The following is a 17,827-nucleotide window of genomic DNA, read 5'->3' as shown; positions in this document are numbered from 1 at the left end:
TCTAATTCCTGAGTATTCACTGCCCGCTACTCATCTGCGTCGATCATAAGCAATCTAGATTAACAGCTCATTAGGTCCGTCTCCTCCTTCTCTACTCAAGTATAAGATCCATGAGAGCAAGGATTGTATTTTCTATCTCCTTGTAAACTCTAGTGTCTAGTGCCTGAAATCTAGGAAATGCTCCATAACAAGCATGGTACTGCTGTTCCTAAGCATAAATGTACTTTCAAATGAAAAGTAATTTGTTCCTCCTTGGCTATGAAACAGGGGAGAGCAATTTAAGAAATTCATTACTTAGGGCCCTGCTTATACTGTTAGCAGTTCCAATCATCTCCTTATCTTGACTGATCTCATTCCTTCATTACACACAATGGTGCCTATGGTAAATATTAACGTATTTGAATTTCTACAAGTTAGAACTGTATGCATCTTATAATTCTCAACTACTATTTTCATATATGCATAATGGTAATCAAGACACTGGGTTTCACTAAAGCTAACAAATTATCATCCTTCCAAGGGAGATAAAAACAGCGCTCTGTTGGTGAATTTGATCAAGGCCCCTGGAATTAGGTTCTATAAGGCTTTAATCTACATATAGAACCACAACCCTCCATGCACCCTCTCTGCACTATTGTTACACATATATATTCAACAAACATGCACACTGTCCTTACTGTCAGCTATCGCTATCTCATAGATAACAGGGATTAAGTCCATTTTTTGGAAGCCACATGTACTCCTTGCTTCCTCAAATCCTATCTCTGTAAAGGGAGGTCCTAATTGCACATACTATAACCCATCCTATCCCACGTTTAGATTCAGCAAAACCTACAGATAAGAGAGCAAGTATAGGTCTTTTGAGACCAACTGAATGAAGAGCAGTGAAATGCAAAAGCAGGAATCCCCTGGACATTTACATGCCTGTTAAAAACAATACCTCCACAGACGACGAGTGTCCAATCAAATCTCCAATGAGCTCCAGTGAAAAGGAAGTGGCATCTTCTTGCTGCTTTTTACTAGGTTGGCTGGCCTGTTTATTCACTCTTCCAAATCCCCACATATTAAAAAAACCTAGAAAAACACAATCATTTCTGTTATTTCCAAATTACTGTGCTCTTTACTTATGATAGTAATATGAGAAAAAGCGAAAATTTAAATGCAAAGATGTTCTGCACTTATTTTAGTCAAGGGCTAAGGGGATGGTTCCAGGCACTGTGCTAGGGGTTTTTTTAATATGTCACTTCATTTCATCTCTTACCTAACCAGGTTTGTTGCTCATCTCTTTTTACTGCCCCTACTCACCCACTGGTGAGAGTGTAATAACATGATAAAAAGACAGGCACTGGGGGGCCGGCCCGGTGGCACAGTGGTTAAGTGCACGCGCTCTGTTGCGGCAGCCTGAGGGTTCGCAGGTTCGGATCCTGGGCGTGCAGGAATGCACCGCTTGTCAAGCCATGCTGTGGCGGCGTCCCATATAAAGTAGAGGAAGATGGGCATGGATGTTAGCCCAGGGCCAATCTTCCTCAGCAAAAAGAGGACGATTGGCATGGTTAGCTCAGGGCTGATCTTCCTCACAAAAAAAATAAATAAATAAAAAGACAGGCACTGGGAACGAAAGAGAAGAGAAGTAAAAGGCCTGAATGGCAGGTCTCAAAAAAGTCACAACTCAGATCTGTCAACACGGTGGGGACCTGTGTGTCCAAAACCAATACCCTACGCCTTCAGATAACTAGAAGAAACTCCAGAGGCACCAGCCTCTGATTTCTTACGGAAAGGTTGCTAACTAACCAGGATTTTGTTTTTCAAACCAAACACCTGAAAGTTAAGAGCTCATGAGATTATGATATAAACACAAAAGTGTGTTTTTCCATAAATTGAGTTCAATGTTAATGACAATGCTTCAAGGATGAAAGAACACCTTAGTTTGACATCTGATGGTACAAATTATGTTTGTGTATCAGGCAGAATTATAGACAATATAAATGAATAATTACTTCATTAGGCCATTTGTTCAGATTACCAGAAAATAAGTTTCCCTTCAAAACAATAAAATCCTAGTTGCCCTGAATTGAAATAAACAGGCTGTTCTACATTAAAGCAATATTAAGATGTGAATCCTAGAGCCCAATTATCATATGCTTCATGTAAACATCTTATGTCTCTTTGGAGCACACTGTATATTATTCTTGTGGTTACACGTAACTGCCTTTAGTCTGCCTTTCATATGAGAAAAGAAGAAAGCCTACCTTTTTGAGAAAAGATACACACCTGTTGGTACAGGTTCTGCTGTAAGCTGCCGTTTTTCTCGTAACTCCCAAATGCGTACACTGCCATCTTCTGAGCATGAGATTAACTGCCTGTCAGAACAGAAAATCAGTGATACAAAGACAGACAGAGCAGCATGGAGCGCCAACGCTAAATTTGCAGTGAGAGAAATCAGTGGAGCCCTCAACTGCTTTTATTCATTCAGCTCTTGGCAGGAGCTGATCAAATCACAATTTAACATGGCTTTACAATGCAAAGTAAAAGCACTCTTCAGGAAAGGCACACATTATACTGTTACACTGGCTCAGATGTTGTAAATACATCCTCTCCATTTTCAACAATGCATTCAGGAAACAGGGCATGAGTTACACTTTCACAATATCCTGAGCAGTCCCCTTCCCCGCGCACTACATCTCTGCTCAGGGCGCCTTTCACTCTAAAAGTGTCCCGCAGAAAAAATAATACCATTCCCTTCGTATAACTTCATCCCGAGAAACTCAGCAGCCAGATTTACCCTGAGAGGAGAGCTCTCACTTACCAGCCTTAGACAACAAGGTGACTACCATTTGATCCTGGCCATAAGCAAACAACAACAACAAAAAGGTGGGTTTATGGAAAACATAAAAAGAAAAATTAGCACATAAGTACCCAAAAGTCTTTTACCTTTTTAAATAAATACCAAATCTTAAAGTATTTCTTCTTACAATGAAATTCAATGTAATTCATTTGAACCCTGCTTCTTGTAAATTTTCTAATATACTGCCACTAACTCCTCTGCTGGAGACAGCCATGGGGCATTCTCCATTTCCAAAGAACACAGCAGCTCAAGGCACGGAGCCAGGTGACTTTGCCATGTGAGAAATTACACCAGTGCCCAGGGAACAGGCACTTCTTTCCTATGTTGCAGAATGGACGGGACTTGTACCTGTTGGGGAGTCTGGCAATGTGCAGGACACTGGAGTCATGTGCGGTTTTCTGGCAGGCAATCACACGCCTCGTTTGAAGGTTATACACGTATAGACCCCTTCCAACTGCAGCAAATACATTCTGGGGAAAAATGTTCAGAAATGGGCATAAAACTAGTACTCACCACTACCTGATGTAACAGATTTCCAGCCCTGGTGTGACATCAGAACGCCATTTTTATCTTCCCCATTCCTAGCCTTCAGCCCCAAACCATCACAGCTCTAAGGAAAGCTCAGAGCATTTAAAAGGTAGAAGGATGCAACGAATAATACAGAGAAAGCTCTGTATATTACTTCCCTTAGCATCAGTTCCTTCCTCACTGAAATATGACAGCCTGAGAAAGGAGTTTTGGCTGGTGGATTGGCCCCTGCAGCAGAAGCTGCTGAGGTGCAACCCAGGTTTTCACTCACACAACACTATATCCTTGGGTTATGACTTAGCTTCTGTTGCCTGGAAAATGTGAGCAAAATTACTTGCACTTCACATCTTAAGCAATCAAGAGACCTACAAAGGATACAGAAAAGTACATGCTATAGTGGCACTATCGTCTTAAGATCCACTGAGGGCTTCACAAAAACATTTCTCCAAATGTATTAGAAATACCTTTTTACTAAAACAACTTTAATCTTTTGAAAGTACTTTCACCAATATTTATCTTACTTCAGCCTCACATCTCATTAAGGTAAAAAAGCAACTATTATTGCCGTTTTCCAGATAAGCAAGTTAAAATTAAAAAGATTAAAGTCACACCAAAAATTAAGATGTGGAGTGGGTACCAGAATCAAGGTCGTGTTCCTGCAGTCCCTCGCTCTTTCCTCGTACCACAGCACCTAGCTCCTGAAATTACTCTGCAAGTCACTAGACTCGTGGTAGCACTTCTCTTAGAATCATTAATTCTTATTCAACAGGTACCCAGTGAGGCAGACTTCTCAAAAATCCCTACAATTGCCTCCCTGTTTTCACCCAAGAACCCTTCTCCTGCGGCCTCAAAGGCCACAAATCCAACTCAGACCTACAGTGTCTGGACCACAGCATGCCTCCAAGGCTTACCAGAGTCTAAATCTGGAATGATCCCCTGGACCCTGAGGACGGGTACTCTGCATTTAGCAATGTAAGCTGAGGACCAGTGCCAGGGGCATTAATGAAAACAGCCAGGCAACTTGCTAAAATCTAGAGCCCTATGGGCAGCATTCAATGCAAAGAATCCCCAGAAACTAGTTCCAGAGATCAGGAAATCTGTGCGGAGTTTAAGTGATTTATCCACTTAAATTACGAAAGGAAAGAAGAAAATTATAAAGACAACTAGAGAATTAATGAGCTTTTGGGCAGCATTTACTCAACACAGTCACTATCAATCACCTGTCTTCCATAATTAATGGCTTCCTGTAGAAGGAAAGAACCCCCATAAAAGAAGGGAAATTAGGGAAAACAGCAATGCTTTATCAAGCATTTATAGCAGTTAATAAACATCAATCAAAATTTCTAAGATTAAAAAGAATACAAAATGAAAAAACCCTTTAAACATTAATTTTTACAAAAGTGAGAAAAAGGTACCAAATTAAAAATATATATAATTTTTAGGGCTACAACTCTTAGAAATCTAGTTTCCACATTTCCTGAGATCCTATTGTTTTTTATCATATATATTTAATTTTTTTTCAAAATAAAGTTGGGATATAAAGAAATTTCATCTTTGGGTATATTAGTGTTCTTTATCCTATTCTGTTTTGTTTTTAAAGTAAAAGAGGTACAAAGAAAAAAATGGACCATACTCTCCCCATCCAGAACACTATTGTTGAAATTTTAAAATAAAAATGACATGCATACAATTAGAAAATTTAAACAGTATAGAAAGGCACAAAATAAAGTGAAATAAAAGCCTCCCTCAACCCTTCTCCTTAAAGGTTACATCTCAAACATTTCTTGTGATTACCTTTAGAAAAGTAAACCCCCTTTAAACAGATTTTCTGAGCCCCTGAAGCTAAAAGAAGAGATGCTCAGATCAGAGCCAGGATTCAGTGATCCACTGGTACTAATCTCTTACTGGAAAAAAAGATGTGAAGTGCTTCAAGAGCATCACAGCCGAGGCCTAAAGGACTGAAATCAGTAATTCCCCCACAGTTATCCTGCCCCAGGATGCCAGGAGACTAAAAGGAAAACATTCCAGAAATTTTTAATTTCTTTTACTTCTTTAGGAAATGCACCAGAATCTTCAAAAGGATGCTTTCCCTAAGTGTTTCTTAAAACAATTTTAAGCATTATCCTCAAATCCTATGGGATTATTTAATCCAACCCAAAATTTCAATAGAGCTTTTAAATCTGTGGCCATTTATTCACTTCCTTGCCTCAAGGATAGGAGCTAAGATTAAAATGCTTTTTTAATGCAAGTGGTGTAATCTTTGAAAAATATCAGAACATTTTAAAGCACAATTTGAACATGGGGAATGATACTTTTCTATATCTACCATGAGATTAAATTTTAAAAATTAGAAAAAATTAGAAAATGGGTTTATTAAAAAAGGTAAATTTATATTATATTTCTCGATTTTTTTTTTACCTCTTCATCCCATGTGAAATGATGAATAGAAATGTCATTTGGGTTTTGATAGAGTTTTATTTCTTGTTGGGTGTCCAGCTGTGTCCAGAAGTTGAGTTCACAGGCCTGCATGGTCCAGTCCAGGATATCCCAGATGATCAGCTCTCCAACATGGGAGCCAGACACAAAACTCAAATCTGGTTAAGCATTTGGGGAATAAAAATAAAAGAACCTTACTGTGGATTACATACTGTTTAGAAAACCTACACTTTTCTTGTGTTTCTCCTTTACTCTCACACCACTAGCACGCTCACAACATTTCTGACACGGAGGTGGGGGTGGGGGTGGTTTCCCACACCAAGAAATTCTGGGACACCAGCTAGGTGGTGTCCTACAATTTAACTCAATTCTGACACTATCTACCTGGAGAAAGCGTCAGATCCCACAGGTTAAGGGCTGAGTCCCCCAAGACTGCCCACACTTCAGATGCCAATTGCAAGTCCAGGTTGTTACCCCAGCTTCTGACCAACTGGCTATAAATCAGGGGTTCCCACCCCTTCCTTGGGTTCAATTAATTTGCTAGAGCAGCTCACGGAACTCAGGAAAACAGTTTACTTACTGTTTATTATAAAAGGATATGATAAAGGATACAGAGGAACATCCAGATGGAGAACGGCAAGGTATGTGGGAAGGGTTCTGGAGCTTCAATGCCCTCTCCAAGGGTGCCACTCTCCCAGCACCCTCACATGTTTGGCAACCTGGAAGCTCTCTGAACCCCATACTTTTGGGATTTTTATGGAGGCTATATCACATGGGCATGATCAATTATTAACTCCATTTCTAGCCCCTCTCCTCTCTCTGGAGAATGGGGCATGGGGCTGAAAATTCCAAGCTTCTAATCATAGCTTGGTCTTTGTGGTGACCAGTCCCCATCCAGGAGCCCACCAAGAAAGAGTGGCCTCATTAAAACAAAAGACACTCCTATCACTCAGAAAATTCCAAGGGTTTTAGGAGCTCTGTGCCAGGAACTCGGGGCAGAGATCAATATATATTTTCTATTATTTCACATATACCAAAATAAGTTTCAAATAGATTAAAACATTAAAGGTACTTAAAGGTCTGAAGAAATAAAGGTGTGCATTTCTTTATGAATATGGAGTGCTAAAAGGCTCTAAAGGCGGCAGGGTGGGGGTGGGGAAAGAGATCTGAGTAAATAGCTGCTTAGCAAAAAAGTCACACATTTAAATGACAAAAAGCTGGGGAAAAGTTTGCAATTTAGATGTCAAAATAGGTTTATTATACTTGATACATAAGGAGTTCTTGGAAATCATTAAGAACAAGATAAACACTCTAGCAGAAAAAATGGGCAAAGGACCTGAACAGGCAAAACAAGAAATAGAAATGGTCAGGAAACACATGAAGAGGTGCTCAACTCCCTTAATAATCAAAGAAATCTAAAAGCAACGAGATACCACTTATTGACTTGCAGACTGGGAAAGATTATCAAAGAGGAAAATACCCAATGCTGGCAAAAGCATAGAGAATCAGCACACTCATGCACTACTAAGGTCCTAATATAAACTGGCACAATCCTTTCACATTTGGTAATATGCATCAATAACCTTATAAAATGTAAACCGATCGACCCAACAATTCCACTTCTAGGAATTTATCCTGAGGAAAGTACATAAAAGATACATGTAACAAGGTTGTTATGCATAATATTAAAAATCTAAAGATAACCAAACATCCAACTGGGGATGAATAAATAAATAAGACATCCACAAAATGAAACAGTCATGCTGTTATTGAAAATTAAGTTGCAAAAGTATGTTTATATTGATATGGAAATATATTCATGACATATTGTTACAAAACAGCAAACCATATGTATACACAAACACATACATATATATGCCCAGAAAAACATCCAGAAGGATACAGACCAGTGCTTAATGCCATATAGTGGGATAATTTTAATTGTCATTTTTACATTTTTTTATGTTTCTCACTATTTTCTCATTTTTCTACTATGACTATGTATTACTTGTACAATAACAAGTTTTGAAAACCTTTAAAGATAATGAAATTAGTGGGCCAACTAAGACACTTTACAAATTATATATTTAATAGAAAATGTACAACTGCTGAGACTAAAAATTATCTTAAAGAAATGCAATTTATTTTAATTCTTACATATAGGGTAAGGTAGAATAGAACAATGCCCTGTGAGTCTAGAAAGCCAAGTTTTAATTTTGGCTCTGCCTGCTACTAGCCATGTGGTCTTTAGAAAGTCATTTAACCTTTCTCTGTCTTGGATTTCTCATGCATTAAATGAGGATGACTGTAAAAATCAAATTAAATATAAATGTGTAGCCATTTTAAAAAGACATCAAATGCTATTTTTTGAGTCCTGGTATTATTTTGATCCCCTGGTATTATTCCATATTAGTGGTATTAAAACATCCAGTTACTTGTAATTTAGGAATACATAAATGAGTAATTGTGATTTAATTATTCCATTTATCAAATAAATCAGCAGGACAGAAATCTCATCTAGTTAGATGAACAATCTCTTAGAAATAAAGAATTACCAGCAATTATACACATAAACATTATTTTGCCTTGTTTCCAAGTCCAATTTCTATAGTTTATTTTATTTTATTTTTTTGGTGAGGAAGATTGGCCCTGAGCTAACATCCATTGCCAATCTTCCTCTTTTTGCTGAGGAAGACTAGCCCTGAGCTAACACCTCTGCCCACCTTCCTCTATTTTGTATGTGGGACGCCACCTCAGCATGGCTTGATGAGCAGCGCGTAGGTTGGTGCCCAGGATCAAACCTGCGAACCCCGGGCAGCCAAAGCTAAGTGTGTGAACTTAACCACTACGCCACCAAGCCAGCCCCAATTTCTACAGTTTATTAACAGACTCTATAGAATTTGCTCAGTGAAGAAATAAGTAGATTTCTCGTCAGTGGAGAGAAATAGGCTTCTAGTTTTAATAGTGGGAAAGTGAAGGCAGAACTAATCTTTCCATGACCTTCTTTTCTATCCCCTTCCCTCGTCTTTCCAATTTCACTCAAACTACAAAAGAACTAGAGAAGGTGAGGACTGAGATTCTTCCTAACTGCAACTCTGTATGTGTCATCATAAAGATAACCCACCGAGACCGCCAGCTGCCTGCTCTGACTCAATCCTCCACATGTCTGTGATTCAGCTATGCAACAGAAACAAAGTACTCGTGCCCAGCTGGACTTTTTCACTAAAAACAAAATACTGGCATTTACCTGAGTCAGTGCAGTTCATCACTGTGCAAATTATTTATATTCTCAAACAGGTCATTCAAAATGTTTCACACCAAACAACCTCAATGATGTATATGTGGACGGATTTTCATCCTACGTAAGCATCAAAAGTCGCTTAGTAGGAAAATTGCACGTGGCATCTGTCTACCCATCCCTCCCAAGTACTAATACTTTGTGATTACCCTACCATGCTGTCAGCACAAAACGCCCAGAGGAATAAATAAAGCAGCAGCACCCAGAGCCTTTTGCCAGAAGAGATAAGCAAGGTTATCTTGTATGTCTGTCTTAGAAAACCTTCTGCCCAGGCATTCAGATCTCTTAGCAAACCTGGTATTCTTTATTCACATTTGTGGGAGTTCTGTTGTACCATTCTAAGGTTGCCCTGGGACCACATCTTTCAGTGGTAATTGGCAGGGACAAAGAAGCAGGCCTGAGAATGGGGCTAGGAACTGTACAACATAATCATTTCAAGATCGCCCACATCTGCAGCATGGCAGATATGCCTGTGTACAGTACCAGATTAGACTGTCACAATATTTTCAAATTTTACCAGACTACTTGTCCATATAGGATTCCTCAATATGCTTTTGGCTTATTTATTACTTGTACTGTAATTGTACAGTCATGGAGTTTACAAAGTAAAAAATCTTCATTTACAATTTTTTTTCTTTACATCTCCCTTCCCTTAAATAGTTGGCAAAGAAACACTTGAAGAAAGCTTTCTTGGTTAAACTGTTGTATAAGCTTCTCTGCATATCACACGGCAAAAGAAGTGCAATGAAGTTGCACTTACCGAAGGCTACTTCAGTAACATCCCATCACCTCCATTTAAGGAACTGCGCTGGGTCAACAGTACCACTGCCACACCACTGAGACAGGACAATCAGGCGTGACCAGTGTAAGAGGCCAGAACACTGCTGTGCTTCTCTCAGTAGCTCCAGGGCCTTGGAGCTTATGGCTCAGTGTCAGAGGGTCTCCCAAATAAGAACACGCCTTTGTGCTCCCATCCACGGCTAGAGGAAAAAGAGCCCCCAGAGAAAAATAAAGGGGTACTCCCAACATTATTACTTCTATTGCCATAGACAATCTGGTCCTTGGAAAGACTTGCAGCTGGGCTGTACAAGAAGATGGCTATTAGAGAGGAGGATTTTGGAGCTGGGAGGGACATTCTCACTGACATATCTGAAAATGTGGCTGAATGACATACAAATGGCGACTACTCTTGGTGCTGTCTGTGCCTCTCTTTCTCTTTGCCTCATGTTTATACAGAGTATTGCTCAAAAGAGCCAAGCCAGGTCTCAGGTCAGGGGGTACCATCCAGCCCTCCCACCACATCATATTCATGGCATCCTTACAGACCCTCTTATAGTCTCCTCCAGACTATCGAACTAAAGACACCCAGGAGTCTTCTCATCTGACTTCGAAACACATATCACTCAGCAGAGCTCTGATGAGATAAGGTGTCACTTTATTTGCAAGTGAACTAGCTAAATCTCAGAATTTGTGGTCTGTGGTCCTATCCTGCCTGATGTCCGATCCTCTCTGATGTCAGATTCAGCTCCAGGAGATACTCAGTAAAATCATTATGAAGCCACACAGGATGTCTGGCAAGTCAAAACTCACAACCACGAGGAAGGGCAGAAATGACCCATTTTCTGCAGACCTTTACTTTAGTTGGGCGTTATTCTCTGAAAGTCTTCCATCATGATTACAGTAGGCTTGAATCCTGCTCATTCTATTTAAGTGTATAACTTGCTACATAATATTGTACTGTTTGGTCTACAAAAGAGGAACTAACTAGCCAGAACCATCTGCCAAAAATACCAAAATGCTACTAAGTATCAGAATTTATAGCCAACGACAATCATCCCACAGCTACCAGGAGTGCCTGAGGTAATTATGCTCTCCTCCATCATCTCTTTTCTCTGACCCATTCTGTTCTTCTCCTTGTGCCTAAATCTTAGACCTACCAATCTATGAAACTTGATCAGTTCCACTGGCTTAACCTCAAATTATAAGGGACCAACAATCCCTACTAATCTAAAACACTATTTTAATGACGGTAATTCTAGAATCCTAGAACAAAACAAGACTGAAGTTCAGAACAGGTTATGTTAACAAGTACAAAATTTTACATAATACAAACACGTACACAATGAGCTTACCATTGACATTAACCAATGAGAGAATATTATCCTGGTGATCAAGGAGGCGCTTAACTTCAAGAATATTCCATTCTAGTGATCCTTCTGTGGGTGCTACCAACTTGAAAATTACTGAATGAAAAGACAGATATGATTTTATTAAAATAGTCAAAGAAGATAAAATTCTATTTCTGCTCAAAAAGCCAGTATTTTATTAAGTGAGAAATATCTAAAATATTGAAAAGCCCATCTCCAAAAAGAGCCTCATTCATACTACTTTAAAATACTTCTTTCAAATGCTTGAAATGTTTGAAGTGATCTGCTAAAATCCCAAGTGAGTGTGTCCTTAGAACTCTGCTCCCTTCTTAAGCTCTTCTAAACCTGCTACCAACCATGAAGCCCCGTCCTCTGGAGGCTTCAGGGCACGTCCAGCTGGCCCGCCCCATTCTCTCTCTAGCCAGTGACCACCCCACATCCCTCAATCATCCCCACCGGCAGCTTTCTCTACTCATGTGCCCAAGCCAGAAAGCACTGCTACAACATACGCGACAAATTCCTGTTTAGCTTCAACTCAGTGAAGCTTCAGCAGCTGCCTTTATTTACCTTTTCTTGGTACGTAGGTGAACACCACTAAACCATAAACTCTCTGAGGAGAATATGTCTTGTCATTTTTGTGTGCCATACAGCTCTTTTGACTATAGAAGATTTTCACTGTGTTGCTTTACTCATTATCTGACCTTAACAAATAGTTTTATTTAAACTAGTATATAAATTCTAACTTGAATCAATACAGAAAACCCCAAATCAAATCAACTGGACTGATTCTATCAACAAACATTTACTATCAACAAACATTGGTTGACTGTTGATTCTATCAACAAACATTAAACATCTACTATGTTCCACAAACTTAAATACTAAATGTGAATAAGGCCCAGTCACTGCCTGAAACAGTGACGGTCTAGAGTGGGAGGGAGACATGAACAAGCTGATAATGAACGTACTAAGTGCTGTACAAGCCACTGCACCCAGTGCCATGGATGCTCGCAGATTAGGACAACTAACATCTGAGAAGCGGAGAGGTCTCAGAGGTCATATCCTCTGCACACGGTGGCTAATTACTAAAGTCTCTCTCCTTTCTCACATTCCTCTCTGAGAAATAGGTCACACAAGTTTCTTTCTAGGTCTCTGGACAGTATTTTACCAACTGACAAATATCTAGGAAGGTTATTTAATCCTGACAGCCACTCACGTTCAAACTGTGGCTGTCAGAAGAAGGTCTTTCAGTCAATACAAAGAAGATTCTTCCTGATACCCGCCGAAGTTGTGTAAAAATTCTACTTCAGTTGGAATACTACCAATGATCTTGAGACTGGAATTAAACAATACAAGCAATGTATTGTTTAATCAAACTAAAAGAGATAATAACCTGAAATGCTGACAAGAAAAAGAAACCTACTTTGTAGGTTTCTACAAAGAACTACAAAGTACTAAAGATAAAGTGAAACTGTTCAGTGAGTCCCTAAGTACCGCCTTATAGACAACATTCACAGGGTCATCTATGTAACAACTTCAAGGAAATAAAACAAACATGAATTAGCTCAGAGGACATAAGAGAAGCAATAGTCAAGTCTAAAAAAGGGTTAAGAAGAAAATCCTGGCCTCCTCAGGCAGGATGAGGTCTCAGAGCTGATGGCCTTGCTTAGCCAGTAAAGCCTCCAAGTCACTGCAGCTCGAGCACACAGAAATTACATTTCCTTTTGAAAGGAACCCTCACAGAGAAAGAGAAATTGTGCGGAACATTTAAAACCAAGGACACGGGCACAAGCTTGGTCTTGGAAATAGAAAACATACTCCATTTACAGGAATGAAATTTATTTTAATATAAAGAAAAATGGCACTATATATTTATTTTATGATAGAACAAAGTAAAATGCAGAACCTCGTTTTTAAGAATATTATGTATTATAATTTATTTTCTGAATAAAACCAACTTTTATTTCTTCCTTTTTTCAGATGATATTCTAACTGCTATTGAGGCATTAGTATTGCATTTATTACTATTTCAATGAATTCACTCATTCATTCAATAAAAAGCTCTTATTTGTTAGCAGAAAGATGAATAAGAAAGTTCTAATCTCCAAGGAGCTCACATTCTGAAGGGGAGGGGCACGGAGAGAACAAAAAGCAAGCAGAAGTCTTTTTTTAAAGTAGTAAGTGAAATGATAGATATGAGATTATGAGAACACAGAGGAAAAACTTCTGGGAGGGGCGGTATTAGGCAAGCAAGCCTTCGTCCTCAAAACAAGAGATACTGGAGCTGAGCTCTTAAAGAGGAAGCAGAATCAGCTGGATCAAAGAGAACAATGAGTAAGAGGCCAAGCCTGAGACAGGGTGACAGCAGAAATGACAGCACAGAGCTGCCAAACACCCCCTGGGGAGGGGGGTCCCAGGCAACCCACTGTTGACGAGCGAGTGATAGGGGACTCAATGGAGGCGGGAGGAAGATAACGCAGGGCCTGATCTGATCTGTTGAAAGGCCTGGACTTTATCCTGGAGGCTACTGGTGTCCTTACGGTCCTGTAGGGCAGAATTCATTCATCGGGGGCAAAAATGGGAAAAAATAAGGGCCAAATAAGGTTTGTATAAAACCAAACGTATTCAATTTAAAGTCCTGTTCTTTATTTCTGAGATCATGTTCCTCATACCTTGTTGTTAAAAAGTAATTTTTACAAAATGAGGGTGGTAAATGGTAGCTTGTTTGGTTTTTTGTTTTTGTCTTTAATGTTTCTACTAAGCAAAATAAAAGTTTGGCAAACTCTATGTTGTTCTCCAGAAGTTTGAACTTTTGTACTAGTCAGAAATTTGGGAGTCTAGAAACAACTGCTGAAGGCAGTAGAAAGCCACTAAAGCTTTTAAGCAGGGGAGTAGCCTGCATTTTGGATAGATCCTGTGGGAGATCAAGATTTGGCCACCCTGAAATCTATCTCTTTACCTTGGTTGTTTTCTCTAGGGACATTTGACCTCCCCCACTAACTGCCTAAAGAATTTGACATGGTGGCTCCTTCCTGGAACAGATCTTCTATCATGACGGCTGTAAAGATAATGTAGGATAAATGTTACAATAGGAAAGGCACCAACAAGCCCATCTTATCGGAAGTTCTGTCTCTCTGGCCACATTCTCTGGATGGCCCTACAAGGAGTTGCCAGACAAGCATTTACATTTATAAGGGAAATCTCCATTTGTAAAGGTATCTCCCTCTCTGTTTTGGGAAGAGGGGGGGATGGCCTCATTTCTAGAGGCTTATCAATGTGGAAGGTGAGGCCTTAAATCTGCATAATAACCTTACTCTTGTTTACTGTGCTTTAGTGGTAATCTCCTGTAACTGACTCCCCCCACCCCCAACATCCTCCTTTGTCGTTGGCTGAACATGGTATTTAAGTTGAGAATTTCTGCTATTGTGTTGAGAAACGCAGTGTCCCTGCTTTCTCCCATGTATACATGTTATTAAACTTGGTATTATTTTCTCCTGCTAACCTGTCTTGTTAATTATTTGGCCAGCCATAAGAACCTTAAGGAAAAGGTCAGAGGGGGATTCTCCCTCTTCCCCCGACAATCCCTCTAGCATCTACTGGAGAATGTGTCTGAGAAACTAAACTAGAGGAGGAGAAGGCATCTGAGAAGCACTAAAGTAGGGGAAGGAAGATAAGTCAGGAGACTACTGCAACAAACCAGGCAAGAGAGGAGAGGAGAGTCTGAATAGGGCAACAGTAGTGAGATGGAAAGAAGTGGATCAAAATACTGAGAGCAGCAGTCCTCAAAGTATGGCCCCCAGACCAGCGACCTCAGCACTACTCGGGAACCTGTCAGAGATGCAGAAGTTCGGGCCCCACCCCAGACCTACTGAATTAGAAACTCTGGAGTGAGGCCCAGTAATTGCGTTTTTAACAAGCCCCTCAGGTCATTCTTATGTACACTAAAGTCTGAGAACCACTAAGTTGCAGTAAAACCAGCAAAACACAAAGTGATTTTTCGGCTATGAGAGGAGAGAAGCAGAGAAAAGCTAGGTGTCTTTCCAGCTCAATGGAGAATATGGGAAAACTGAATTTCTGCAAGGAAGGAAAAAGAAAAAACGAAACACAAAATTATAAACTACTTTATGAAAAGAAAAGAAAAGCACAGAGTCTAGAAAATTACTTCTCAGACATGGCTACACATGGAAAGGCCAGTTGAAGAAACAGAAACTTGGCTGCAGAGCAGTGGAGCCTGCAGATAGCAGTTAATCAATGGTGAACAATTAGCTCATGTCTCACTGCCATTTGCAAACTTGCCAACCGACTTGCCAACCGACGGTCACAGCAAAGCTCAGGGCTGGTCTCTGGAAGAAGCAGCACAAGCAACATCAAATGCCCTCTGGGCCACGTTAGAAAAAGTCTTCAAGAAAAAAGCAGCTTTTAAGAAGCAGGCTTACTCCACCCCTTCGTGGCACCTACATCCCATTCACAAGGCAGCGAGCACAAGAGGCTTTCTTCACCGCGGGCTCCCTCGCTGTGAGCGAGTCAGCCAACAGTCAGCAGCTAAGAAACGGGCCTTCAAATAGTATGTTTATGTCAGTTAATACATTTACAAAATTTCTCTTGCTCCCCCTCCCTCTGCTATCCCACTACTCTGAGGGAAATGGCATCAACTCCCCCCAAGAAAAGGGGTCTCATTCTAGCTTCCCAAGGCAAAAACTCCCCAGTTTCTGCCTTAGTGAATTCCCAAAATAATCCTTCTCCAACTCTCCCAACTCAAGTTTTTAGTCTCCAGAATGTTGATAGCTGTTTCATGGGTTAAAATTTTTGCTAAGTGAGTGTAAGAGTATGGATCAGCACAGGGAGGACAGCGGAATGTAAGGGGCCTTCTCTGGCATCAGAGGAGTAGGGGTACCTCGCCCATCTGGCTATGTTAGACCAAGTGCGGTACAAAAATGGACCTAATGTGTTGAAAATGTCTCGGTCTCCATATCACTTCAACAATCCCAGGAGGCCAAGACTGGGGCAGGGGCAAATGTCCCTTAAATAGAAAACTCAGTCTTTCCAAAATGTATACCCAAATCTAATTTAAAATTTTAAAAAGAAGAAACAAAAGAAAAAAAGAGTCATAATACTCACTCAGTTCTTTGCCAACTGCTGCCACGACACAGTTCTTAGGTATTTCAATCAAAGCGCTGATCCCTTCAAAAATATATAAAACAAAGGTCAAATTATTTTCTTCATGGATTACATCAAAAACACAAACATTCTCAGTTTTATGTCAGTCATTTCCCTAAGGGGTAAGTCACACCACTTGCTACATCACACTTCCTTGCTCCCTTACATGTGCAAAATGATTTTGTGAAAAGTAGGTGAGACCTCCGGAAGACATTACCGATTTATTAAGGGTAAGATATGCTCCTTGAACATTTTTACTATTGCGGTGACCTTACTTCCCAGGGATCCCTCACGATGATCACCATCACCATTTATAAGATGGCTAGCTCAAACGAGACGTAAAATGGGCGTTTTCCTCCATGTAGATTTAAGAAGCCTGAGCGGGCTCCCTGGCAGTAAATGAATTAGCCAACAGTCAACAGCTAAGAAAGTAACCTTCAAATAGTGTGTTTATAATCAATGAACACATTTACAAAATTCCTTATATTACTGAAATAATCAGATTCAACATTCGACCACATTTCACTTATTTAAGTATACAGTTCTGAATATCTTTTTATAGTTAAATCATGAAATGATTTTAGAGTAACCATTACTTCTCTAAAATATGTTATAATTATTACTTTTGCCAGCAAGAATTAAAGAGTTGATATATTAGATTCAGAACCACCACCTGTGTTGGCAAAAACCTGTTTATTAAAGTTAATTTCTCCATTATGAAATATATGTAATTTATATATAAAATTTATAACATATGCAAATTTGGAAAATATTCTACTCATTTGCTCTACCTTCCCACCCATCAAAAGACTAGCACTTTGTGATTTGGGAAGCATTTCTGGCCAAAATCTTTTCTCCTCATAGGGTTGTTTTAACAGCATGTTCTGTATTTTCCCATGTTTGAGCAGGAGGTGATGGTGGAGGAGGAGAAAGGGGAGGAGGAGTATGAGATAAAGAAGTGGAGGAGACGGGAGAGCAGGGGGAAGGATAGCAAGAGGAGAATTCTAGATGCAGGAAACAGCTTGTTAAAAAAGTTTATCAAATTATTTGTGAAGTGAAAATACTGGAAACTCAACAATCCAGAAGTAGCAACTTAACTACAGAGAATCACAGAACACATTGCTGGAAAGGGCCTGGACGCCTTGTCTTCTAGTCCAAGGCTCTTTCCATTGCATCATATGACTAAGATCATCGTTGCTTATTTCCAAATACAGAATAACTGTCCCTAAAAGCCCTGCTAGCCCATAAATCAAGCAAGGCTTATGAAAGGAGCTTCATGAGATGAGGGTCTAACTGTAGTGCTCCATACCCACTCAGCATCCTGTGATTTGGAAAACCCGTATCACAAAAAGCTCACAAATGATAAACTATGGCCTTTTCAAAGCTTTCCAACAGATTCTCTCAAAGGTTTCTGCT

At 39.8% G+C, this 17,827-nt stretch overlaps 1 protein-coding gene across 1 annotated transcript in view; it reads right to left on the bottom strand.

Moving 5' to 3' along the window:
• The window catches only part of WDR41 (WD repeat domain 41), a 43,901-nt gene that overhangs the window by 2,035 nt on the left and 24,039 nt on the right, over window positions 1–17,827 (bottom strand). The window contains exons 7-12 of the mRNA XM_004420434.3: window positions 16,373–16,435; window positions 11,240–11,350; window positions 5,792–5,967; window positions 3,194–3,315; window positions 2,272–2,360; window positions 941–1,074 (exon numbers count right to left, since the gene is read on the bottom strand). Of these exons, the coding sequence (XP_004420491.2) occupies window positions 941–1,074; window positions 2,272–2,360; window positions 3,194–3,315; window positions 5,792–5,967; window positions 11,240–11,350; window positions 16,373–16,435 (695 nt within the window). The remainder of the gene's footprint in view (window positions 1–940; window positions 1,075–2,271; window positions 2,361–3,193; window positions 3,316–5,791; window positions 5,968–11,239; window positions 11,351–16,372; window positions 16,436–17,827) is intronic.

This window comes from Ceratotherium simum, chromosome 4 (assembly GCF_057802395.1).
Source record: "Ceratotherium simum simum isolate JZ-2026a chromosome 4, ASM5780239v1, whole genome shotgun sequence".
NCBI lineage: Eukaryota > Metazoa > Chordata > Mammalia > Perissodactyla > Rhinocerotidae > Ceratotherium > Ceratotherium simum.
The sequence above is the reverse complement of the archived record's forward strand: the minus strand, read 5'-3'. Positions and strand labels throughout refer to the sequence as shown.